Below are 27,468 nucleotides of genomic sequence, written 5' to 3'. Positions count from 1 at the left end.
TCATCATTGGTATATTTTGATAACGGGGGAGTTAAACAAATGGTGAGTTAAAAGTAAGTTTTTTCAGCAGCTTTTAAAAAACTGAAAGAATATCTTATCTTACTAAGATACGATAAGGATAAATACTTTTATCCTTTACTTTTCTTTGTTCATCATAATGTTTTCTATAGTTTTTTCATACTTCTTCTTATTGTATTATTTACTTTTCATTTAAGAGCAATCTGCTTTTCAACTAATGTGAACATTCTTATTTTTTCTATTATAAGTTCTATTTTTTTTTCTTAAAATTAATTCACCATCAGTTCATTTTCTTACAATTTATCAACATCATTACAAGTTAAAAATTTAGTAACCATAGGGCAATTATCTTTTTCAAAAATTGTAGAGAAAGTACTAGATTATCAAATCCAATAGTTTTTAAGGAATCTCTACTGATTTGGTAAAATCTCTATTTTTTATCTAATCGGATTAAAAGCTTCATTATTTATTCTGTACCTGAAATATGATCTATTTTTTTTTACCATAGGATTACTATCAATACCAAGAGATTGTTTTTAATTTTTAATTTCGTTAATAAAAGGTATGTTTTGTTTCTAATATTTGATTCAGAATGTTTTGATATATCACATTTTTTTTGCTATTTCTTAATACCTTATCAATAGACCTTAAAAAAAACAACCATTTGATAGGTTCAGTAATCATTGAAATATGTGTTGTCAAAAGTTGTGGAATAATTGTGCTTCTGAGCAGTACTCCTTTACCTAACCTAATGGACCACTTCGGAAAGTGATTTAGTATTTTATGGATTTCTATATTATTTGTGGCCTCGAGCTTAATTTTTTTAAAGAAATGAGCTAGATTTAAAAATCATTGTTTTTAACCCAATAGCAATTTTTAATTAGTTTTTTTTTTCATATGTTATGATTCAATTAGGTATATAGCATCTATACAGACTTCTCGAAGGCATTCGACAAAGTTAATGATGTTTTTTTATTAGTAAACTAGAGGCCATTGACATAACTAATACATGGCTTGATTGATATGATGGTTTCTTTGTAGGTAACATCCAAAGCATTAAAATTAAATGTTTGTTTTCTCAGCCTATTTAGGACCTCTCTGAAGAGTAACCTAATGAATCTTTACTTTTTCTTTTATTTTTTATTGAGTAAAGAGTTGTTGAGTATTCAAAATTAAAAATATATATATAAAGTCTTTTCATGCCAGAATGATCAATTTCAATTACATGATCTTATTGATTTTAGTGATTGGTGCAAACTCAATAATAATTATTATTGTAATCAGCTATCAAGGCAGGATTGTGTTGAGAATTTGGGTGTTTACGTTAACTATTGTGATTTGGTATTTCCTAAGCATTTAGAGATGACAGTAAATAATGCTTTAGCAGTTAGGATTCTTTATTAAAAATACGTCAAAAGACGGAAAGATTACGTTTGCTTACTGCTGTTTTGACCAATCATTCTCAAATTGAATCTGCTAAAAAATTAATTCAAATACCAGAACGCCAAATTAAGGACACTGAAGAGTTATTTTGGAAAAGGATAACGAAGAATTCTTAGTAGAAGTAAAGAAACAGAGTCAATAAAATGCAAAAATTGAAACAGCAGAAAAGAACCCCACAAACCAGATCATCAACCTGCAGCTTTTAACTGTAAACCTTGGGTGCAACATAAATCTAAAGTACTGATTATCGGAGGTGAAAATGCCACAGGATGTGCCATGTTAGTAAAAAGATATACCAACAATTTATTCGACACTCTCCCAAGTTTTACCAGATGCTAACTTTTCCAGCTTAGTATCTGTACACGAACAACTTTCAAGAAAATTTAACAAAACAGATCAGATCATTATGTTTACCTCAAATTTTAACGGCATTAAGAGAAATTGTATTTCAGAAACTGCTGACAATTTTACTTTGATCCATATCTCAGCCTATTATCAAAACGTAGGGGTATCTAACGCTGTACGAGCTTACAATTACGATTTAATATATCTGACTAAAACGTGGCTAAATCAGAATACCAAATATATCATGCAGATAAAAACTATGCAGCATTCAACTGTAAAAAGGGTCATGGAACACTTTTTACTATTGGTTCAGGTTTTAGTTCTAGATATCTTCCTGGCTCCAATGATCCAGCACTCGACGACACATTGGCACTTATAAAGCCAGGAGTAGATTTTGTATTGGTTTGTTGTGTATATTAATCTCAGATGATTTTTCTGACTCGAATTTAGGCTGAGCCTGTATTCCTAATGTAGCGCAACACCACACTTCTATTGACATCGTGTTTAATCTTAAAAACCTTGACACTCTGGAGACGAATGATGTGCTTGAACTACGATTTCTTTAAAGTTGAATTCCAGGGTTCCTTAGTTGGGAAAGTTGTTCGTCTTTTCGAATGCCAACTGGAGTAGAGTAGGAAAATCCAATGACGTTGAAGAGGCCGCAGAGGCTTCCACTGAATCTCTTATTAGGAAATCAATATGCTTATACCAAAAGGAACTAAAAGCAGTAAAAAATACTCTAGTAGTACAAAAGAATAAGGAGGTTAGTCTCCTAAAAATGATTATCTTGGACACCATCGAAAGTACCGCTCCTCCCGACATTGCTGAGACGTTCGCTGACTATTTTCAGGATTCTTATACGAACTTTTCGAGTCTTGCACTTCCAAATGTCACAGAAATAGAAAGCATTAACCAGTCACATTACCAGTTCTTACTCAAGCTGATTGTTCGCACTCAGCACACTATAAATCTCTAAGAGCCCCGGTTCCGATCGAATACCATCCATACTGTTGAAAAAATGCTGCAGTTCTCTTGTCAACTCTGTATATATCCTGTTCCAAAAATGCTTTAACTGCGGGGGTTTGCAAGCTGTATGGCAGCAATCGTGGTTTGTGCCATTTTTTAAGTCTGGATAGCGCACAAACGTAAGAAACTACTGAGGAGTTTCTTTGTTGACAGCGAATCCATTATCACGGATAAGTTCTCGGCTGCATTTAAACAGAGTATAGCACAGGAACAATATGGGTTTACTAAAGGAAGATCAACGGCTACCAACCTCGCCGATTTTTAGAACAACTTAGTTGAGCCGGCATATTAAGTCGATGTAGTTTATATTAACTTACTGAAGGCCTTCGACCAAGTGTAGCACTAGCTTCTGATATAAAAGTTTGCCAAAGCTAGTGTTTTGGGGATGTACATCAAGTAGATCCAATCGTATCTTGACAATCGCAAGCAGTGAGTAAGAGCTGGTAATGTTCTTTCCTTTTAGGGTTATTAAATGTAAAATTATGTGTAATTCTAAACTTAAAGAATCAATACAGTTATTGTCAGAGGTGTTATATTAACCATTTAAAGCAGGTTCAAAAATAGTTCTCAAAGTCCTTATTATATAAACTAAAATTTCCGTACAAAAAAAATTACTTATCAGACTAGAATTCAGTTGGTTGGACTTGAAATATCCGAATATTTTTTTCTTACGGACTGTTACACGGGCAAATTGTACAACAATTATTTTATCATGAGCAGCATCGAACCAACTATGGACAACTAGGCTTTTACAACAATTTAACAAAAACCTGTGAATTATCCTTTAGTGTAGACATTTTTAGGTACAACTTTATGATTTTCAAAAACAGTGTCGAAAAATCCATTATAGAAACCTATCACTTGTAAGAATGTTTTGTAGTCATATTTGAAATCTTCTGACTCTGAATCTTTCTTTGTACTTTTGTGATGCAAAAAAAAAATATAAAATCTGTCCTTTTATGTGAAGGAATATAGTTATCGAATCGTATATTTTTCTCCATAGGATAAAAATATACAGGTTGTGGTCGTAAAGTAAGGGATAAATTGAGTATCTCGTAATTTTTTTTTTTTAAATCGCTTGAACCTGTCGATTGTATTTTGTTTGGGGTCGATTTTGTCCAAAAGGTCTATACAGAGTGTCTCAAAAAAACTCATTTAAAATTTGAAAACTTAAAAAAGGCCATGAAAAAAAAGGAAAAATTAAATAATTTTTAAAACATTTTAAAAATAATTTTATTTTAGCAAGTGTCCGAAATGTTCTCCGTTCTTCAAGTGACAATAGCCTAATCGATCTACAACTTCCTTTTGCACATATCAAACCATTTAGGGCGTTATTTGATGTATTTTTTAACAAATGCATTATTTTAGATCATCTAGATTTACCAGTCTAGTGTATCCGTTTTAAGGTATTCTCATAAAAAAAGTCTAGTGGAATCGGGTGATCTTGGGGGCCACTTAATAACACTGTCCTTCCAATCCACCTGTTTGGATAAGTTTCGTACAAATAAGTTCGAACTTCCACAGCAAAATGGGGGAAGCATTATCTCGTTGGAACTAACACGTTATGGTGTGGCAAATCCAGACGTTCCATCTCAGAAAACAGGGTAGCCAGAGGTGAAACGGGTTCCTTTTCTAGAAAACTCAGGTATATCAAGTTAGTTAAATTTTCCTCAAAGAAGAAAGGCCCGATAATATTGTCACCAACAATATCAGCCCACACGTTTACTTTTCGATTGGATTGTGGAGGTGAGGGAAACACCAGTGTGGATCTACATCGGGGCATATATAGCGATAATTTTAGGTATTTTCGACATAATTCAAACAGAAAGTAACTTCATAGAAGAAAGTATATTTTTTACTAAATTTGAATTATCCACAACACATATTTTGCAAAACCTCTGAAAATTCAAGGCGCCTCTTAAAGTCTCCTTTCAAGAGTTCTTGATGAACTTGCATCTTATAGAGTGGGCCTTATTCAGATGTAGTATTTTAACAACATTTGTTTTTTCAGTGACAATACCCTAATCGATCTACAACTTTGTTGTAGCGTCGTTTTAAATCATCTAGATTTGCTAGTCTAGTGTATCCATTTTAAGATATCCTTATAAAAAAAGTCTAGTGGTAGTAGATGAAGTGATTTTAGTGAGCACTTAATAACACTGTCCTTCTAATCCACCTGTTTGGATAAGTGTCGTGCAAATAAGGTCGAGCTTCCACAGCAAAATGGAGAAAGCATTATCTTGTTGGTACCAAGACATTATAGTGTGGTAAGTCCGGACGTTCTATCTCAGGAAACAGGGTAGCCAGGGCTGAAACAACTTGCTCTTCTAGAAAACTCAGGTATCTTTTTCCTGTTAACCTTTCTTCAAACAAAGAAAGGCCCGATAATGTGTCACCAAAAATGTCAGTCCACACGTTTATTTTTCGATTGGATTGTGGAGGTGTTTCCCTCATCCAGTGTGGATCTACATCGGAGCAGATACCATACATATCGATAATTTTGGGTATTTACGCTCTAATTTAAGCAGAAAGTGACTTTATAGAAAAAAGTATATTTTTTACTAAATTTGGATTCTCTACAACACAGATTTTGCAAAATCTCAGAAAATTCAAGGTGCCTCTTAAAGTCTCCTTTCAAGTCTTCTTGATGAACTTGCATTTAATAAGGGTAGGACTTATTCATATGTAGTATTTTAACAACACATGTTTTTCAAGCGACAATTGCCTAATCGATCTACAACGTTGTTTTAGCGTTGTTTTAAATCATCTAATTTGCTAGTCTTGGGTATCCGTTCTAAGGTATCCCCATAAAAAAAAATCTAGTGGTGGTAGATCGGGTGATCTTGGTGGCCACTTAATAACCCATGTCCTTTACTACCTGTCTAGATTCTACATGCTGATTATCTTGAACCGCCTACAGAACTTCTAACTGCTTATTTTCATCAACTTGAGGACGACCACATCTTTTAAAACCAACCCTTAGGTTACCTAATTGTCTAAAAGTCTTGCTAACTCGATCGATACGATATTAGCGGACGCATGGGGTATTTTGCGTATTCGCGTTATAACTCGATTTGTCGAGTTAGTTTACTTTGATGATTTCTATGCGCTTTGTCTCAGTAAGCCGCATATTAATGTAATTTAGTGTTAAAAAAACGAAAATGAACTGAAAACTAGTAAAACGTACCAAAATACATAGAGAACCGTTAACGATAATAACTACTGGAATTAATTATTATTTTGCTTTTCGCGTCATAAATAAATAATAAAGCATAAAGCTTAATATGAAAATCGATAGGTCCGTGCAATTTAAAAAAAGAATTACGAGATATTGAATTTATTCCTTACCCTGCATAATAAATATTTCTGAAGGTTAAAGAATTTGAAAGAAATCATATGGGTAAATATGACATTAAATAACAAAATATTAAAGCAGAATCTTAAACAAAACTTCAAATTTAATTAAAATTTTTCTTAAAAACAACTATTTTAATATCAAGCACTTGCAAATTTCAATTGGACCTTTAAATAGTAACTTCAACAATGTTAACAACCCTTAAAGGCAAGATTTATAGTCTCACCTCCTTTATTTACTAGGGGTTGTAAAAAATCGGCGCCAGTCCCAGTCTACGGACAAATCGGGGGTCTATAGTGTCAGATTTCTTACAACGATCCGAACCCATAGATCAATCACTAAGTAATTTTTCAGAGCGAATCCCTTATTGGGTGGCATTTTCGTTTCATCAATAAAACAACTTTGGGCATATTTCTCATGTAGGTAATACTTAAAACAAACGGTTGAATGACGCAGTCATAACACCCGACAGGATATGCACATTATTTTATGACTTTTATGACCCGCAGAATTTCGATCGGTGCAGAAAATCTTGAGCTATTATTGTTGTTTGGTGGTTATGAATGGTGGGCATTTTTCTATACTAATTTAATGAGGTGAGTGCTCTTTAAATGACTTTCGAAATATTTTTAACGTTAAGATTAACGATAAGCAAAGTAGACAAAAAAAGGTTAACTAATGGCACGCGCCTTTTAGGCGGGAACATCAATAAAATACGTCAATAAAAAGGTAAATAAATATACAGGGGCGTAATTTACTTTAGAACTTTCTTTTAACAATCTGCTTAATTAATTGGCAAATGGGATACATACAATCATTCTCTCTCTGGTCCATAATTTTTTGCAATGTATTTACTAACTGTTATCGATAAATTGTATAATAGCCTTTCTCTGTATAAAAACACTGTAAGAAACAAATTGGAAACTCGCATTTATGCGAAAAAACCGCCGTTGTTCCAAGATTAGTCGCCGTGTATAGCGATTGGGTCTAGAAATTTTAACAAGAATCCTCGATTTGCCTTTGCATAAGAATTGATAAGAATTTAATTGGCTCAACATACAAATTAAGTATAACCTGATTGTCTTAACATAAACTACTGCATAAAATTATTTTTTATAGGCATTAATCATGCATCTGATCTGACAAGTCACACCATGGAAAAATCAGCCAAATGACACAATTTAGAGGTCAAGTTTGTTTTGTTTTTTTTTTTAATGCTCAAAATATATGTTTTATTTTGCAATTATTGTGCCTATTTATAATACCGGGCTGATATGCATAATTTACTGTCAGCTTACTAACCTGGGTCAATGTCTTATTGAACTTTTTCCGCTGAGTAAACGTCTTTTTGTTATATCGCATTTGGGTTTAATAAATCTTCAACAGTTATCTGAAATGAGAGGTTTTGAAATAAACGAAATTTTAAAAAATAAGTCATTTATTTTTTTAAATGTAATAAGTAAAGGGTGTTTCAATGAGAACGTAAGATTTGAATTACGCGCCAGGTTTGACAGTCACATGATTATGACGTGACTGATGGAAAATTGACAGATGAGAGTTACATGGAGCCAAACACAGTAAAACACGGCGTCCTCGTTCTAAAAAATTATTATTAAAATGGTGAAAAGTTAATTGCTATTATTTGTAAAGCGGTTTAATGTTCGAAATAATGGTTCAAAGTAACTTATTTCCTGTGAAGAGAATAATCAAAAAATTACTGAAAAAATACTGGTTCGGTTAGTGATGTAAAACATACGATATAGCCTGACAGAAAGGTCAGAGACGTCAATTCCTTATCAAGCACAACAATTGGACATTTCAACAGGCACTCTTCACCGAACTATTACTGAAGATTGACAGCTGCTTGATTACAAAATGCAACCGACTCAACAACTTCTGCTAGCAGGGCATAAATAATTAACGACGAAAAGAATTGACCAATTGTATCCTTGAGAAACCTACTGATTTTGCAAACAAAATAATTTTCAAGGATCCGGCTCATTTTCACCTCCATGCCTTTCTTAATAGGCATAACTGTCGCATTTGGGGCTTAGAAAATCCACAAATGATTCATCAGAAAGCAATGCATCCACAACGTGCCACTGCATGTGTGCTTTATTATCTGAAGGAATATTCGGACCATTTTTCTTCGACAACAAACAGGGTAATGCACTAACGGTGAAAAGCGAACGTTATCGTGTTATGATAACACAGTTTCTTCTGCCTCATTTTGACGACAAGTTTCAGCAGGACGAATGTCACTCACATGCATCACACAGCAGCACAATTTCCTGATTCAAATGTTGGAACCTTCAACAGATCAGCAATAAAATTCAACTGAACAATTTACTCTTAACGAGTTTAAACAAAATAAAGACAAGAATCATTAAGGAATTATTCATGGTTAATATAAAATCCATATATATAAAATAAGTTAATAATAATATAAAATATAGTATAAAACAGCAGAATACTATAGAAGGAACTATATGACTCGGGCCTCTTGCACATTTCCCTTTGACCAATTTTATAAAAAAAAAAGTTTGATTCCTTCACCTTCAAATCCGTTTCTGTCCTGTTATGTTGACTCACGAATTTACAGCAAAATTCCCCGATTCCACTATTAAAACCTTTAACAGATCAACACCATCATTCAACTGCGACATTTCCTGTGTCTCGCCTGTCGTAAAAGCGACGTCAGTTTTACCTGTTTCCGCCCAAGTTTTGTCTATATTACCAATACCTTTCGTAAATAAAGGCAAACGTCTCTAAACCCATTGTTTTATTGAACCTTACTGGTTTTTGAACTTTTTTTTTGAATCATTGCTTTGGAATGTTATGTCCCCAGAGAGTTGACATTTTTAATGGAACATTAAGGAAACTATTTAAATCGAAGAATTCTTATGGCTTACTCATAATAAATGATGATTTTGATCAATTTGATTACTTTGTGAAGTCAGTGTTTTTATACTAAGAATATCCGAAATATCGATAGTTCTGTTTTTGTGCTGAATAACATTTTTCAAATGACCAGTGCTGATCAAACAAATTCTACGTCAATATAACGTATTTTACGTCGATTAACTACCTATAAAGGATCAATCTGCTTGCTGAGAAGATAAACAATATAATATGCCGTACATTAAATTATTTTTGGGTTTTGATATGTTTGTAATTTTTTTGAACATCTGCATAATGTAATTAAGGATGCGCATTTTATTGGCTGCAAAAAGTGATTTAACGCCATTTTCATTTAAGACGATATACATTTTCTATTCTCAAAAGGTTAATAGTTAAGTCAAATAAATAGACTAGTTAAATGGAAAGTATCATCTTTTATATTTTCCTATATTTTCTAAAAATAGATTAAATTAAATAGCCATAAAATCTAAATAAAATTTTCCTTTTTTTTTGGAAAATTGGGTATAACTTATTATTGATACATTTTCTAAAAATCTGTTATAGGACTTTTCTAAAGTTTTTTGCGCGATTAATCAATTTATAAAAAAATTTATATTTCTCAAAAATTTTTCAGTAGAAATTTTTTTAATGTTTCAAAAAATCCTGCATAACTTTTTTATTTTAAAGTTTATGACTAAATATTATTTTTTATCATTTGTTCTATTTTCGAGTAGGTTTCCGATGCGAAAAGAACATTTTCCATACTCCCAATAGTTTTTGAGAAAATGAGAAAAAACTGTTACAAGGTTTTTCCTAATTTTCTGGAAAACTGTTAGACATGAAATTATCTTTTTATTGCATCTGATGCGCATTAATATTCCAAACAACTTCAAACAACTTCTGTTTTAAATCAGAAAATCGTTTTCTAGAAAAAAACAGTAAAAACCAAAATTATAAAAATTTTCCTAAGAATCCCTTTTTTTGAAAAATTGGGTATAACTTTTTTCTGATACATTTTATAAAAATCTCTTATAAAACTTTTTTGAAGTTTTTTGCGCGATTAATCAATTTAAAAAAAAAATTTTTTCAAATTTTTACTAGAAAATTTTTCAAAAATTCTCCATAACTTTTTTAGTTTAAAGTTTATAACCAAGTATTATTCTTTAACATTTGTTCTATTTTTGTGTAGGATTCCAATGCTAAAAGAAAATTTTCCATACTCCCAATAGTTTTTGAGAAAATGAGAAAAAACTGTTAAAAGGTTTTTCCTAATTCTCTGGAAAACTGTTGGACATATAATAATTATCTTTTTATTGCATTTGCTGCGCATTGACGTTCTAAACAGCTTTTGTTTTAACAATTAATTTTTTCAATCAATAGTTTTCCAGAAAAAAATTAAAATCAAAATTACAAACATTTTCTCGAGGGTACCCCTTTGGATTATTTGATGAAAACTTTTTTGGGAAAATTGGGTTAAATCTTTTACAGTGCGTTATTCAGAAATCCTTTATTATACTTTTTAAGCGATTATTAAATTTAGAAAAAATTGATTAATAGATGATAAGAGTGATTAAAGATTCTCCAACGACGTGGAAGTGATGTCGGCAGTTAATGGTTATTTTGAGGAGTAAGACAGTATTTAATGTGTAAATGAACTTAATAAACACCGATGGATAAGGTAAACACCTTGGTATGATATTTCACTTTCACAAACTGTTAAAATATTTTGATGCCCTCTAGCTATTCTCCTCCCAAATATTCTTTTATTTCCATAAGTTCAACCCTATAAAACTTGTTTTCATCACACTTTTCTCCCCTTTAGTAGCCCCAGGTACAGCCGAATATTTCACCGAAGGGCGAGAATGCGTTAACTGCGGCGCCATCGAGACGCCATTGTGGCGTCGCGACGGCACTGGTCACTACCTTTGCAACGCATGCGGCTTGTACCACAAAATGAACGGGATGAACCGACCCTTGGTCAAGCAGCCTCGTAGATTGGTATTTTCATTATTATTTTTTTTGCGGTATGATTTTGAAGGCAAAACAGATTAGAAAAACTCTTTTTATTGAGAAAATGCGTCTGTTATGGCTTTAATCAAACGAAAAACGTCGCATCACCTTGCATGTCTACAATCGCATGGTTTTTCAATTGCAAGTTTAAATTGGAAATTTGGTAAGTAATATTGAGCTTAAGCGTCATTATTTGGCAATTTCGGTGCATGTATAGTACAGAGATGTACTCTTAACAAAAAAATAATCTTAAAATAAGGACGTACGTTTTCGGATACTCAAAATGACACGCGCAAGACAAATGTAATCGACGTTTTTCGTTTCATCAATCAGCCACCCCCGGGTACGAGGCAAAGCTGCTACACAGGGCCGGTTCCGAACATTCTCAAACCCTATATTTGTTGTTTTCTTTGATGTGTAATATCCAAAAGTAAATTTAATAGTAATTAACCCCTCGTTTTTGCGTTGTTCCAGTGGCGGCCGAGCCGGGTACCGGGGGTGTAGAGCATTACTACAAGAACTACGTGAGCTACCACGGCGGGTACAACGGAGCCCCCCGCACCACACTGGCCCCCTCGGTTATTACCGAAGAAAAAAGTAGTCGCAGCAGACTGGTAGGTTTTATGGCCGTTGTTTATGCTTTTGCTTATTTGATTTAAAAGAGAAGGAAACTAATGTTCGCCCTTCCTAAATAAAGTGATGCGTACGCAAGATTAAACGATAAGTTGGTTCACAAAGTAGGTCACAAAGGTATTTAAGTATTCAGAAATACCTATTCTATCCTTGTAATTAATATAACTGTTTCGCAAAAAATAACACTATTGGATGTCTACAGCTGTCCAATCAAAGTGAGGTACACTTCTGACCAACAGCGGCGTTGTGGCCAGTTTCTAAAACTAGTTATGGTTCGTTTTTCTGTACGCACGTTTAGCATACAGATCAGTCTCCTTACCTATAGTCTCCTTGATTCATATGTTTGATTAAGAAAGTAACAAATTCTGAAAAAGAAACAGACTTCAACATGTTAATTTTATATATTAATTTCTTTTGGCCACGCGTGTTTCGCTACATTAAAAGCATCATCACACTCAAATATAAAATGACATTTTTAGATAGAGGGCGGCTTTTGAATGGAAACTTTTTTTAAGCATCTTTTTCTTATTGGTAATTCAACTAAAGTAAATGGTTTTATTCAATATGTCAATTTTAGAAGAAGAGTAAGTCATAAATAAAGAAGATACTTTCTTAGAAGGAAGTCTCTGCTTCATCAAATAAAATGCCAATCTTGTTTTAAGAGTGATGCATTTCGCTGATATAACTCATTACTGTGAAATATATTTATATTCACAATAGTACACGATTTAAAAAGACAGTGCAAAAGTCAAATTCACAATTAAAAGACTAGAACTATGAATTAATTTTAAGAAAATTCCCAAGAGAATAAGGTGCTCTACGCATACTTGATAATAATAAAAATGTATATTATTCACTTCATGTATTTAATAAGTTACAAATGTTTTGTGCACTTTATTTTCCTGATTTTTTTTAAAATAAATACTTCTTTCACTTTCAGTGCATTAGCACTTTTTAATCGTAATGTTTAGGACAAAATATTTTTATTTACATGGTTGAGCGCAATTTCAATTTGCAAAGTTACATTCGCCACTAGCAACCGAAACATAAATTAGTACATCATATTGTGAAACGTAATTTAGTGCATCATAAAAATTTAATGATTTCAGCAGTCTTCGTGCAATCAGTTGTAGTTCACCACACATCTTTTTTATTATATTATAAGGTGAAGCTTATTTCTGATAATGTTTCCATATTGTTTTTTGTGCAAATTCTAAACGTGGTTCAAAAATCCAAAACCAGATTTAATGTGTTCCAGTCGAACAAACCTTTTATCATTAGAATTATTTTCAATGTTTTTCATCTATAATGGTTCAACGTCATTTTCGACAGTTTAAGCTTCAAGGATGATTATTATTGAACCAAGATCAGATTGCATTTTTTCTAAAAAAGAGTTAGTAAAAGACAGCTGCTCAGTACACTCTCGAAGTTCAGATATCTCGACTGGAGAATCTAATAAAAATTTTATCTCCATAAAAAATGATCTAGGTCAAACTACTGACTTGACAAGAAGATCCAATGAATGCGAATTACATGTTCTAAGTTTTCCAATTGACTTGTAATATTGTTCATTTTTTTTCCTTTCATATTACTTCCATTGTCATAACATGATCCTCGTAAGAGTTAATTCTTTTAGTTTAGATCTACTTCTTCTAATTCCCTTATAATAGTTACATATAACATGCAAACGCCAGTGATTTCATTTAAAAATACAGCCTAGCCTAGCCTTAAAATACTCTGATTACTTATCACCTTCTAATGTCACAAATGATAACAATTGACATTTGTTCCTTATGACTAACATTTGGCGTACAGTCAACAAGCACAGAAGCAAAACCAAAAAGGTTAATTATTTCATTCTGAATATTTTTCTCAATAAATAATGGACATCAAGTTCTTTACTTTGAATTTTTTTGCGGTGTTCATTTATAATTAACCCATATTTTACCAAGGCATGAAAAAACAACAATTTTTCGAATAGCAATATATAGGTTAGAAAAGAAGATTATAACACAAAAAAAAAGTTACATTTAAAAACTTTCAAAAAAGGGCATGTTGCGTTTTCGCATCATTGGCTAAATATACATATGAACAAAAAAAACGTAATTTTACTTTTTATGGTAACGCTCAAAACAATCGGTAAATACCGTTTGACTACTACATATTTTGCATCTACGTCTGGCGTGGAGCGATTTAGTGATAATATGACCGATATTGTCATATCTTTGCTCAAGAATTGCCCTAGGGATAGTAATAGAAGTACAAATGGAAGATTTAGTTTTTATCAGGCGAAGAGCAATGTACGATTTAAAGTCTAGTTGACTAATATTTTTATCACTGACAACGTTATAAACCTTCCAACAATTCACTAAAGTGCTATCAATAGTGTTAATGCACAAAGGCCACCACCACTTTTTTCCAGATATCCCTATTCTATAATTGGCTATTCCGTTATCGTGGAGATCTACTCCCCCCATAAATTTGTTGTACATCTTGATAACATTAGGTTGCTGAATGGGATTGTCTTTTTTTGCTTTACGGTCATACTTTTTAGCTCTGTATAATGGTTCGTCATTGTAATGGTTACTTATTACTGTGACCACTGAATTATCGTTCCTTCTAACTAATGAGACCCCACTAACAGTGTCATGTGCCAAAATGTAGTAGTCGCAATTTTGTTTAGAAACACTTTTGATCCCTTCTAAAGGACAGCAGAGGGTTCTGTTTTCCCTTATAGTTCCGCTCGCAAAATAACCTTTATCGATAAGATATGAAAATAATTGAAACGAAGAAAAATAATCAAAAAATACCTGATGCTTCATTGGGTCATTCACTATAGATAATAAATCAATAACAACTTGCCCACCCATACCTAATACAGATTTTTGTTTATTTGGATTTGCTCCTGCGGATGGAATGAACAGATATAAATAACCGTCTGACGAACGAATACACCATAATTTAAAACCAAATCTAACGGGTTTACCCCTAATAAACATTTTGCAGGAGTGCCTGCCAAAGTTAGAAACCATTTGTTCGTCAATGGACAGACAGTGTGAAAATATACCAAACTGCAACATTTCCTGATTTATGAGATCAAAAAATGGCCTAAGCTTACAAAACTTGTCATTTTTATCTAATTGTGCGTTATCTGACAAATGGAGGTTTTTTTTATATTGTAAAATTTATTTTGACCCATACATTTTTTCACAATGTCTATCCCCTTGTCTTCATCAGTTGACCAATATAGTTGTGTTTGTGGTAGTTTATGATAACCTTTAAATATTAGCAGTCCCAGAAACTTTAGTAATTCATATTTATCCAACTCAAAATCATGTCGATTATTGTCTTCTGCATATTTTTCCGAAAATGTTACAATAAGATTTAACACTTGGTCATCAAAGAACAAAAAGAAAATGTCTAAAGGTGACTTTCCGTGGAGTAAATCTACCAATTTCTCAAGCGCAGGGCCTTCATTCGAAATAGGCTGGGACATCATAGGAATTGAAACCTTTTTCCATTTTGGTTCCTTACTTTGAAATTGGCTGGTGTTAGTCCTTTCGATTTTCCGTTTTTTTTCTGCCAAACTCTCATCATCAGTCAAATTCATTGTCCTGTCTTATCTGTAATTCAAATGTGCCCGCTATATCCACATCATTTTGGCTGTTTTTTTCGTTTACAGCAATTACATCGTCATCTATATTTTCTTCGTCGGTCAAGCTGTCTGGTTCTGGAGGAATATAAACAGCATCAATTTCAACTAAAATAATTTCCGTCTACATGTTCTGTTTCCAATTCATCTACTACTCCATTTAAAGCACTCTCCAGCTCTTTTTGCGTAAGAAATTTAGGCATGTTTTTCGAAAACACACATACACTTAGCACTGATTAAAATTCAATATTACTAAAAACTTTCTTACACACAAGCCTAAACCGCAATTTCTCTAGCTGATACCGTTGGCAACTCGAGCGCTATTTCGACCAAAATACAGATAACGTATTTTCCCAGTGATGCGTTTTCGCAACATTTACAATTTGGAGTCAAGTATTTTGGAATTTGTAACATTTTTTTGTTGTCAGTAAAAAAAGGTAAATACACACATGTGTTAGCAATACGATTTAGCTAAACAAATCTCGCCTGTATTATGCTTACCAATAATAAACAAAAATATTCGAAAGTATGGTTAGACATTAAAATTTTGCTTGAATTGGAATAAAAAATTAAAAATCAAAACACTAGTTTATTTATTAAGTGTTTTAAAAATCTTCTTAATTTAACCTTAGTAAATACTATAGTAACGTTAGATTTTTTATTTTGTTTATATTATAAAAAAAAATTAATATGACTGTTGCGTTTTTGCATCATTGGTAAAAAATGGATTAAACAAAGCAGGATATTCGAGAAATTTAATAAAGTGGCCTTTACCTGCAGTATACAAAATTTCTGTTGTTCTCCTTAAAAATTTTATTTTAGAGTCCGATGATGATTAGTCACTCATAAAACAAGATTTAATTTTGTGAAAAAAAGACTTCTTTCTAAGAAAGTATATTCCTTAGTAAAGTAAATAATTTAAGATTTTAAATTATTAAATACTATTTTGGGCAAGGAATTTTATTAAATCCTATTACGGTCATCACTTCACGCATGATTATATAGCGACTCATGAATTATATTACCGATTTTATCATTACGCGGTTCTTCGTACGATAGGATTGTACTTAAATTTAAAAAGAAAATAAATCATGAGATATTTTGTTGCAGTCTTAGATACTGTGAGATCAACTTAAAAACACCCTATTGTGGATTATAATGAATATATCTTCAGGGTCTTGCAAATAAACTAATACAAGAAAAGTTGTTTTGCAAATCCCTAATTTTAAAACCGCTCCAAATAATTGCGCGGCGCATGTAGTTCTTGCAGTAGTGATAAAATTTAGTTTAGATTCAGGGTAGTTTACTAAAAACTGTATTGATTAGTCTAAGCTTTCGACTATTTTGTGTTGATGACTATTTTAATTTGACTCAAAAAAATATGAAAAACTTCTCTCATTATACAGACAACAACAGTTGATCGATACAGCATTCAGTGAACACTGTGTCATATGCTAGGTATACTTTAATCAGAATAGTTAAATTATAAAATTTTATTTCACTGGTTTTCTGTAGTTTTTACTGATTCTTCTTCAGCGGTGATTGATCTTCTTTTTATTAATCTATATTAATGTATTTTTTATAATCCTTTTAGTCTGCTTCTCGACGAAATGGTCTCACATGCACAAATTGCAGTACCACAAACACCTCGCTATGGAGAAGAAACTCTCATGGAGAGCCCGTTTGCAACGCCTGCGGACTGTACTATAAATTACACAACGTTAATAGGCCCGCTTCCATGAAGAAGGATACAATTCAGGTTGGTACTTTTTATTTAAAAAAAGAAAACGTTTCAGGAGTATTCTATAATGTGGCCTTCATTTAATTTTAGCAAAGGAAAAGAAAACCCAAGGGCAGCAAATCCGGTCAAGCCAATGGAAATCCTGCATCTAACAGAGCGAACCTTAATAATAGGATCAAGCTGGAGAATCCTGTGAAAATTGAAAATGTTATGAAGTTTGAGAATCCGGTTACCAGATTTGATCCGTCATCACTAGGTAAGCTACTAAGATTTCCTTATAATTATAGTAAAATAGTTCAAAGGATTTTAATAAATATTCGGTAATTAGACAAGGCTTAAATAAGACGCACTTTTTTATTTATAATATCGTCTGCATTCAAGGAGTTTTTCAGCTTACGTACAGTTTTTAAATTTTTGTTGTTTTTTTGAATATTAAATTTGATTTCTTATACTACCACAAGTTAGACTAAGACCGATGCGTAAGCTTCGCCGCTCTATGTGTATCGATTTTCAATCGAGAGCATAAAACAATTAGTTACCAGAGCATCCCACTTTTAATACAGTACTGGGATTCTAAAATCAGAAGATATTAGAATCTGGGAGAGGGCCGGGGTAGAATAGCCCTCCGGTACGCTCTGCCTGTCGTAAAAGGCGACTAAAAGAACAACCCCTTTGGTGGTAGATGTTGTCCACTTGCATCGCCCGGTTCAATACCACCACATAGGACTTAGGCGGCGTGAAGTGGTTCCATGGAACTCACGTTTCGCCGCCATGTCGATGTGTCCGGTTTCCAAAGGGGAAATGGAGATAAAAAATAAATGCATGATGACGCCCTCACAACCAAAACTTTCCGGAGGTAAACTCGCCTTCCATTCGGATCTCCGGGCGGAGGCTGGCCCCCCGACCAGCGGGGAGGTCCATCAGGCGGATCTAAAAGCCTAAAAATCAATTTCTGCAACATCAGAGGCCTAAACGCCAATATTAATGCAGTACACCAAAACCTGCAATCAAGTAAGCCTCACATTCTGGCATTAGCAAAAACAAAGGTGAAAGAAACCTTTAACAACAAATGTTCACCTCATTTATCCTGGATACGATCTACACACCCGATTTCGATTAAACTTTGGATTGGCAGTATTTATCAAGAACCATTTGAGTTGACAGCGGGAGGAAACGCTTGAACCTGCGGACTTCGACGTCATGTGGTTCAAAATAATAGCCAATGGTGCCACGAAATTTATCTGCTGTATCTACAGACCACCAAGCGACACCAAATATAAACGGCTCTTTTTGAACCTGGTTAATTGCATTAACCATCTGCAAATTGACTACCCAAGCGCAGAAATCATCGCCATGGGTGATTTTAACGTTCACAATATCAACTGGCTGCGCTTCTGCAACAAGCACGACGATGAAGGACGAGAAGCTGAGCTATTTGCCACCATATGCGGGCTTATGCAGCTTGTGGAGGAACCTACCAGAATACCCGATCGAGACGGCGAGTTCGCAAGTCTCCTAGATCTGGTCTTGACTTCAGAGCCTGACTCGTACACTGTATCGAAATATGCCCCCCTAGGAACATCGGACCACAAATTGATAACAGTCTCTTGCCAGTTGGAGGTTAAAACGCAGGATCCTCCAATGCCGCGGAAGATATGCCACTATAAATCAGCAGAGTGGAACCATCTTCGGGAATTTTATCGCTCATTCCCTTGGAAAGAGGTCTGCTTTAGAACCAATAACATCTCAGAATGTGCAAACCAAATTACAGAGACGATCTTGGCAGGAATGGAAGCTTACATCCCTTTTTCTACTAAATGCGGATCAAACAACAAGCAATGGTTCAACCTGAATTGCAAAAAGGCAGTAAACACTAAAAACGCAGCATATCGCAAATGGCGTCAACATCCTTCCATCGAAAATTAGAGGAACTTATTAGCCTCCAGAAATAGCTGCAAGTGAATTATTGATGAATGCAAAGAGAGTCACAACAACAGGATCAAAAACAAACTGCTAAACTGCCCAAATGGAACAAGATCTTTCTGGTCGGTATCGAAAGCCGTTAGTCAAGGATTTGCTAAGTCGGCCTTGCCACCCCTAACAGCAGATGATGGTTCTATCGCGGTAACCGCAAGGGTAAAAGCCAACTTACTGGGTAAACTCTTCGCCTCCAATTCTCCAATTACCGCCCGATTGCACTAGTTCCAGTAATATTGAAGATTATGGAGAAAGCAGTCAACCAACAACTGTTAAGATATCTGGAATCATCTGGACTAATCAGCGATCATCAATACGGCTTCCGAAAGCTTAGATCCACCGGCGATCATCTGGCTTACGTCACACACTTGTGGACGGAGGCCATGGAAAAGCACGGCGAGTCCCGCTCAGTCGCTCTTGACATTTCCAAGGCATTTGATAGAGTGTGGCATGAGGGACTTCTAACCAAGCTCTCCTCAATCGGCATATAAAACTCATTAGTGAATTGGATCAGAAGTTTTCTTGAACAATGAACAATCCAAGTAGCCGTCGATGGATACCTTTCCGACAAATTTAACATTAACGCTGGAGTCCCTCAAGGATGTATTCTATACCCCACCATTTTCTTGATATATATCAGCGATTTGCTAGGAACCACTGTCAATCCAATCTACAGCTTTGCGGACGATAGCACACTTATTTCCACATTTAAGTCCGCCAAACCAACGACAGCCGCAAATTCTCAGAACCTTAGGCAGCAACAAGTAGCTTCAATCAACAACGATATTAGAGCAATCTTGGAGTGGGGCGGTAACAATCTGGTCAATTTTAACGCTAAAAAAACGCAGGCTGCAATATTTACGATGAAGACTAACCTTGGTGGCCCGGAGCTGGTTATGGCAGGGAAAACATTGCCAATGAAATCATCTTTACATCTTCTAGGAGTCGAGGTCGAGTGTCCTGGCATGACCACGTTGCCGAGGTCGCCAGAGCGGCTTCCAAAAAACTCGGAGATCTTTTCAAAACGAAAAAAACTGTATACACCAGAACAGCTGCTGACTCTTTATAAAGCTCAAATACGCCCTTCCCTTGAGTATTGCTCGCATGTCTGGAGCTCTGCACCCAAGCATAGTTTAAACCTGCTGGATTCTATACAGAAGAGAGCTATTCGTCTTATTGACAAACCAGAACTGACAATGAGTCTGAATAGTCTGGAGCACAGGAGAAAGGTGTTATTATCACGGTAAGTGCTCCTCTGAGCTGGGAGGCCGGATTCCACCCAGGGCTGTTCCGGCAAGAAGGACGCGTCTAGCAGTTGCGGCTCATTAACATCAAGTCCACCTGCCCACCCCAAGAACGTCGCTATACCAGGACTCATCTGGAGAACATCTTCTTTGTGGAATGGGCTTCCACCTCACATATTTCCTGACGCATACAACCTACAGCGATTCAAGATAAACGCCCACAAATCTATTCGCGCAAGCACCACTCCAAGAGTGACATAGGACTTTCCTCTTGTGCTTGTGTTTACCATAAAAAAAAAAAAAAAAAAATTGTGTTACTCGTCGCATTTGATTTTTTTTTTTTATGTTGAGTGATCTATGGTAACTTTTTTTAGGATATTTGTCAATTATGACGAAATGTTAAAGAGTTTGTAACATAACGCCTAATTACTGTAAAGTTAGCTGATCGTTGCCTGCATAACAACTGTTTAGAATTAGTGTCATGTCTGCACCACATACACACACTGGATTTTCCTTGCCCTAAAGCTTAGTAGACAACCTATAAATTTATATTTTGAGATAATAAGAAACTCAAAACACACCAACTTACATAAAAAGTATAAGCTTAGACGTTTTATGTATATCGATTTTCAATCGCGTGCATTAGATACCAGGGCATCCCATTTTTAACACAGAATGTAAGTTTTCAGTTGAGAATGAAATAAATGTTTTTTGGTTGATTTTGAGTTTATGCTGAATAATAAAGATGTCGTAGAAGTAAAAATTTTAATTGTACAAGTTTTGAAGCCGCCTTTGCCATCGATTCACAAACTTGATGATTGACCAGTTGACGTTCACGGCCTTTTTATGAACTATAATATTGCTGTCATTACTGTTTTTTAAATAAGTAATGTGATATCACATCTGCCCACTAATGATTAATCGAATAATCTAAAAATATTATTATTATTACATCTAAAATAAAACAGCATGCGGCACCGTCTTGCTTATGACGTATAATATGGATATCCTAATAATTTATAAACTGTACGATGAATATTAATGTCTATCTTCCACTGCTTCATCCATTATAATCTAAAGGTTAGATCTATCGTCATTACGTATCACAGTCGATTTATTGGCAACTGCTTAATGACACCAGCTCTCATTGGCTATAGCAATCGGCCATACTACGCCATAACTCTTCGAGTGATCGAACATATGTCGTTTCAAACACATTTGTCAACCTTCAAAAAAAATTATTTTGTAAATTGAACTACACTAAAAATATTTATGAAATTAAAATTATAAAGTTGATTATGTATTTTGAGAGATTGTGCTGATTTTAATATTGATGTCAACAAAAAAATTAACATTACGCTTAATACTTGTATTGCTAGTGTTTTTTTGGGTAACACTGTGTAGTTAGCTGATAATGGGCGGTGCCTGCTTAACGACCAATGACAACCGGTGTCACTTCTGCATTACGCATCGGATTTTCTTCACCCAAAAGTTCTAGCTTAAGGCAACTTAGAAGGCAACCTATAAATCTTATTATCAACATAATAAGAAACTCAAGACACACTAACTTGCTTAAAAAGCGTAAGCTTCGACATTCTGTGTATATCGATTTTCAATTACGTGCATACTACAATTAGGTACCAGGGCATCCCGTTTTTAATACAGATTGCAACTCTCCAGTTGAAAATGAAATAAATGTTTTCTGCTTAATTAATTCATGCTGAATAATAGGTATGTCTTAAAGCTAAAAATCTTCAGCAGACAATTTTTGAAACCCCCTTTATGATCGATTTACAAACTTGACGATTGACCAGTCGACGTTTACAGCCTTTTTATAGAACCAGTGTTTGATGTTGGATGATACGCTTAACAGCTAGTATTGCTGTTATTACTGTTTTGTAAAGAAGCAACGTTGCAATCTACAAATAATTAACATCTAAAATAAAATAGTTGAAGTAGATGTTATCTGCCATAAATATTTAAATATTTAAATTATTTAAGTTATTCTGAGCCAGTAGTATTTACTTAAGATTTTTGAAAAAATATAAACTTTTATATGAATTTTTATTGCTTTTATATAGTTCGCCCATGAACACATCATCAAAGTTAAGCAGAAATATAGTTAGTTATAAAAAGTTTTGTGCTGGCATTATGGCTTTTATAGAGGAAACATGCATATTCCTCATCTTACCATCTTTGGGAAAATAGATTATTTCTCTTTAGGCTAAAATCAACTACTATTGTAAATTAAAAATATATTTCTATCTATTTCAGAACATCTGGGCCTAGGTCAAATCCAACAAAACACAAACTTCATGTACTCAACCCAACCGCATCAGAAGCTTAGCCCTTACCACTCACAATCGCCTCAGAATCTGACTCAGAACGACTACACCTACGGCAACTTGCTACCTCACACCGCCTCACCTTCGCCGCACTCCAACGGCTCAGATATGCATTCTGAGTCTCCGCATTCTCCCACACTATTGTTGAATAATAACAATAATAATAATAATACTAAAGTGATTATGAGTGACCACTTAGAACAGCGGGCTGCATAAGTTACACATATTAAAGTTTTGAAGAAAATGTTTGCATTCGGACATATATGATATAGCTAGAGGGTCTTTTATGTTAAGTGGATATTTTATCACGTGACAAAGACAAGTTAAGTTTTAAATAACTTACTTGAGGGGTAGTTTAAAAAGATGCATGTGGACGAATTTTACCTTTAAAATATGTTATAGATATTGCGTATCTCTAATAAAATAAGTTTGCAAACTGTAAGACTGGTATCGACAAGGTTTTCTTCACCTGCCTGTATATAATAACTATTCCTAGCTAATATAAGAAAATATCACATGTAAGTGAAACCTCTTGAGATTTTTAATTGTTAATTATCTTATTTATAATTCGCTCTCTGTTATTAAAAAAAATCTCATAAATTTAGACTTAATACGGAATTTCAAAATTTCTTCCACATCACATTTGATCTTACAAAATTCGAGGCCTTGCCACTATATTAAGACAAACTAGAATAAGTACAAATCTATGCCTGATATTTTGTAAATATAAATCTATGATAAGTTTGTAAAAATACTAAAAAAAATACAAGTGAGTCACCAAAGATTTTGTTATATATATTCAGTCTTTTCATTTAATTAGAACTAAATACAGGGTGATTTGTGTGTTTATTTTGCCCCCCTCACCCTGTACAATTTATTATGACACTTTTGCCTTATTTATTAGGTTAGTTATTTTTAAGCTACTCCGTCTCATCATTCCCGTATAAATATATAAATATATTTAAAAGTTTGTTGTGAAAATGTAAAACACTGTACATACAGTAAAAATAGTAGTTTCTAGTTTATTTTGATTTAATACTGATACTTATTAAGAGTTTGGATATTTGTTATATTACTATTATATTTTTGAATAATTATAATATTAATATCATTATTTTGTGTTATAGTAAAGAAATTCATTAAATATTATTACTAAAAATGTGATTTTATTATTTTTGTTATCATTAGCCATCCGAGATTGGCAAAAACAGAAATTTTAACAGCACTATTGACCCTAAAAGTTAACCAATTCCTCCCTAATTACTTTCCCAATATTCCTACTTATAATGAATTATCATATTTATTACTCGTTAAAAAAGAATGATAGTGACCTTCGCAAAAGATGGAGAGTACGATAAAGAAAAATAACGGTGCTATTTAGGGTTAATTTTAAAGGTCATTTGAAAGTTAACGTATCTTTTTTAAAGAAAACCCAAAAGGAGGGATGAGTATAACCGACATTAGCGAAAAAAGAACCGCAAGGTCAACATTATTTTCCGCCCTTCCTACGCTCGAATTTTTTGAGGTGGTCTTTTAATATCACTAGTTTTACAGAATTATTCACATGATGGTATTAAAATAAAACACTCAGTATTTAAAATACCTATACAAAATACGACGTTTTGCCTTTTGGCTATCTTCATGACTTTTTTATCTTAATGAGTTATATTTAATTATACCAAATTGAAATAGTCCCTTAATTCATTGCATTTTTCTATTAAAAGCATCTTAATCGTAAAAATTTATTTATATGTAAAGGTCTTTTTTTACCCATCTCTCTTTTCCTCATGAACAGCATATGGAAAATGCCGTTTGATAATATCGAATTTTTTTTAATTCATTAAAAAAATCATTATCTAATAATAGATTACCAAACCAAGACCTATTCCTTGATTGCTCATATTCTCAAAAATTGCGCAAAGAATTTCGAGTTTCGTCGAATCAAATCGGTTCCTTATCTATAACAAGATACCGAGCAAGTGATCATTTGGGGCAGAATCAAACGTTACATTAACAAAGATAATGTTCGGCCTCCAGATACAATAAAGACGGCATTCTTACGTCATTCCATTCATCTTATGTCTGGGACCTGATGTGCAGGGAAATAATCATTGTGAGTGCTTTAATAAATTTACAACAGCGTTATTCATTTAAACAAACAGAAAATTACAGTTTAAGTTGGTAAGGAATTCGTTTTCCTGATCCATCTGTATAGCGACTATTATCTATTTTATAATTGAAGAGTGGTCGAGCTGAATTATCTAAGTGTCAATTTCACCCTAGGGCTTGCAAACGAAGTCCAAAGATGTCCATATTCTTTGCTAATTGATCTAAGTGCCGGAATGCAGGTCGATATTCTTGGTTGGTTTGTCGTTAGATTCGATTGTTATTGTTTGTGTATTTATATGTTAAAGTAATTAAAATGAACTCTATTGCGTTTGGCGATAATACAAATACGAAATCAAAAAGAAAAAAACAGAGTGAAGCTAGATTGAGTCGAAAATCTTATAATACACAAAAATCAAAGCTGCAAAAACCTGGAAAAGCCGTTCCCAAAAATAAGGCAAGTACGAGATTTTTTACGATATTTCGCTTCAAATTTTAGACCGCTCGCGATAGTCAAATCTTTGTAGCCGATAGTTACATTACCCTAAGATTTTTTTAATTTCAGATCACCTGTAAATGTAAATTTAGCTGTAGGGATGTGATTGATATGAAAGTGAAGCTTTTCGACCTATATTATGGCCTTGAACTCAACGAGCAAGGCAGCTATCTCATGGAATTATTACCAGTCCAACGTCGCCGCCATGGTACCTACGATGATTCAGCAGAAAGCAGACGACAATGTACCATAGCTTTTGCTGTTCCAGATGGGCAAGGTAACGTAAAAAGGGTATGTAAAAAAAACGTTTTTGGAAATATTTGCTATCAATCCGCAAAAGATTACCACGCTTGTTAGGCGTAAAAAGGAGGGGTATACAACCTTCAAGGATAAACGAGGAGGTTGTAACAAATTCAAGTACACTCTTCATGATAGACAGATGGTAAAAGACCACATCAACAGCTTTCCGAGGGACGAGAGCCACTACAGCCATTCAAAAAGTGAAAAAGAATATCTCAGTCCGGATCTTAATGTCTATAAGCTATTCAATGCTTTTAAAATAAAACATCCTGGTTGCACTATAACATACAAATTCTATAGAAGAGTTTTTATAAAGGATTTTCCAAATCTTTTAGAAGACCTTGAGTTGATACGTGCAATACTTGCGATTTACTTTTTTTAAGAAGCAAGGACATAGACTTTAATGTATCAAGAAAAGCTAAAAACGAGCTAGAGTTGCATCATGAAAAACAGATACCTAAAGCTCTAAAGGTCATTCAAGAAGACAGTGCGAGTAGTACTCTTTCAGGTAGCGATACCTGTACCATTACCATGGATCTACAGAAAGTTTTTTCCCTACCAAAATTAACGCATAGTAGTATGTATTACAGCCGCCAGTTGCAACAATTTTGGAATACATGTGCAAGATACGTTAGATGGGATAATGTGCATCTGGCATGAAGGACTGTCGGGCCGAGGTGGCAACCAAATGGCATCATGTCTTCTACAAGCCTTGAACACAGGTCAGCTTTCAACTTATAAGCGAAAACTATGAATATGGAGTGACAACTGCGCAGGGCAATTAAAAAACCGAATGTTCATTTTCTTATACATTTTATTAGTAGCCAATGCACATTTTGACACCATCAACCCTAAATTTTTAGTTTCCGGCTATAGTTTTTCGTCTTCCGAGAGAGATTTTGCCCTTATCGAGAAACAAGCAAAACGTTCTCTTACAGACTCTTAGATATGGGTGAATGTACTTTTTTTGATTTTGATAAACTATCATCAAAACTTATAAATACAACTAAAGTAAACATTACACAAGCGTCGTGGTTACGTGTGACGAAAGAAGAGCCCGGCATAGTATTGTACAAGAAAAATTTCAGTGACTTAATAGGATGGGAGAAGTGCCGTGTATTTAAAAAAGGGTGTGACTGTGCAAAATTTGAAGTCGGTTGAGCTCTTAGCCTTGCCTGGTGTTGAGCAAGTAAAGGAAAGTAAGGAAAAAGTCCTTTGCGCAATGCTAAAATACATTGATCGGGACAATAGGGCATTTCTTACCACTATTTTAGATTTTTAATCATTTATTATTTTTGTGGACTTAGATCATTTCCGTTATTTCTTCACTTATGTTGCTTTACGAAGTTTCTTTGATGTCTTACCATAGAACATTTGTTTTAATTTATCTCTGTGTTTTAATAAAGCCAATTGTCCATAAAAAAAATTACATTTGTTTTATTTTCCTTATTTGTCAAGTTTTCTTTGATTTCTAGCAATTTTTAATTTTTGCACTTAGATCACTTGTTTACTACACTATGTTTGCGACATGAATCAAAAAAACTAAATTTTTTTTTTTCAGACAGAGGGGAGCACTGTTCTACCATTTATTATTATAGACTTTATAAAATGCGGTTAATCCACCGTCCAGGTAGCGGTCAATCACCAGTCCAATTTCCTAAGATTTTCGTCATATCCATTAATTGTTGTTGTTCCGCAATATTGAGCATAGAATATCTATGTATTTAGTAATTATAATCTGCCCAATGCAAGATTGTAGAATGACCACGCAAGTTCTGGTAGTCTTTTTAAAATTGAATTAATGAATTCTTAGATGTGACTTTTTTTAATGTTAGGGAGCTAAATATATTAAAAGCAAGTGATACTCTTATTGTAG

The 27,468-nt window shown here is 33.8% G+C and overlaps 1 protein-coding gene and 1 long non-coding RNA gene across 6 annotated transcripts in view; one reads left to right on the top strand and one right to left on the bottom strand.

Annotated features, from left to right (window-relative positions):
* Window positions 1-23,854, top strand: part of LOC126745186 (transcription factor GATA-4-like) — a 160,060-nt gene extending 136,206 nt beyond the window's left edge. For 4 of the 5 annotated variants that reach the window (XM_050452921.1, XM_050452922.1, XM_050452923.1 and 1 more), the window contains 4 exons: window positions 10,911-11,086; window positions 16,978-17,142; window positions 17,215-17,380; window positions 22,620-23,854. In XM_050452921.1, the coding sequence (XP_050308878.1) occupies window positions 10,911-11,086; window positions 16,978-17,142; window positions 17,215-17,380; window positions 22,620-22,906 (794 nt within the window). In that variant the 3' untranslated portion in view covers window positions 22,907-23,854. Of the gene's footprint in view, window positions 1-10,910; window positions 11,087-11,572; window positions 11,713-16,977; window positions 17,143-17,214; window positions 17,381-22,619 lie in introns of all 5 variants that reach the window. The other variant, XM_050452919.1, reaches the window with a different exon arrangement.
* Window positions 1-27,468, bottom strand: part of LOC126745188 (uncharacterized) — a 71,977-nt gene that overhangs the window by 19,831 nt on the left and 24,678 nt on the right. The gene's annotated exons all lie outside the window — the stretch shown is intronic.

Source organism: Anthonomus grandis, chromosome 15 (assembly GCF_022605725.1).
Source record: "Anthonomus grandis grandis chromosome 15, icAntGran1.3, whole genome shotgun sequence".
Taxonomy (NCBI): Eukaryota; Metazoa; Arthropoda; class Insecta; order Coleoptera; family Curculionidae; genus Anthonomus; species Anthonomus grandis.
Note: the sequence above shows the minus strand (reverse complement) of the source record. Positions and strands in the feature narration are given on the sequence as shown.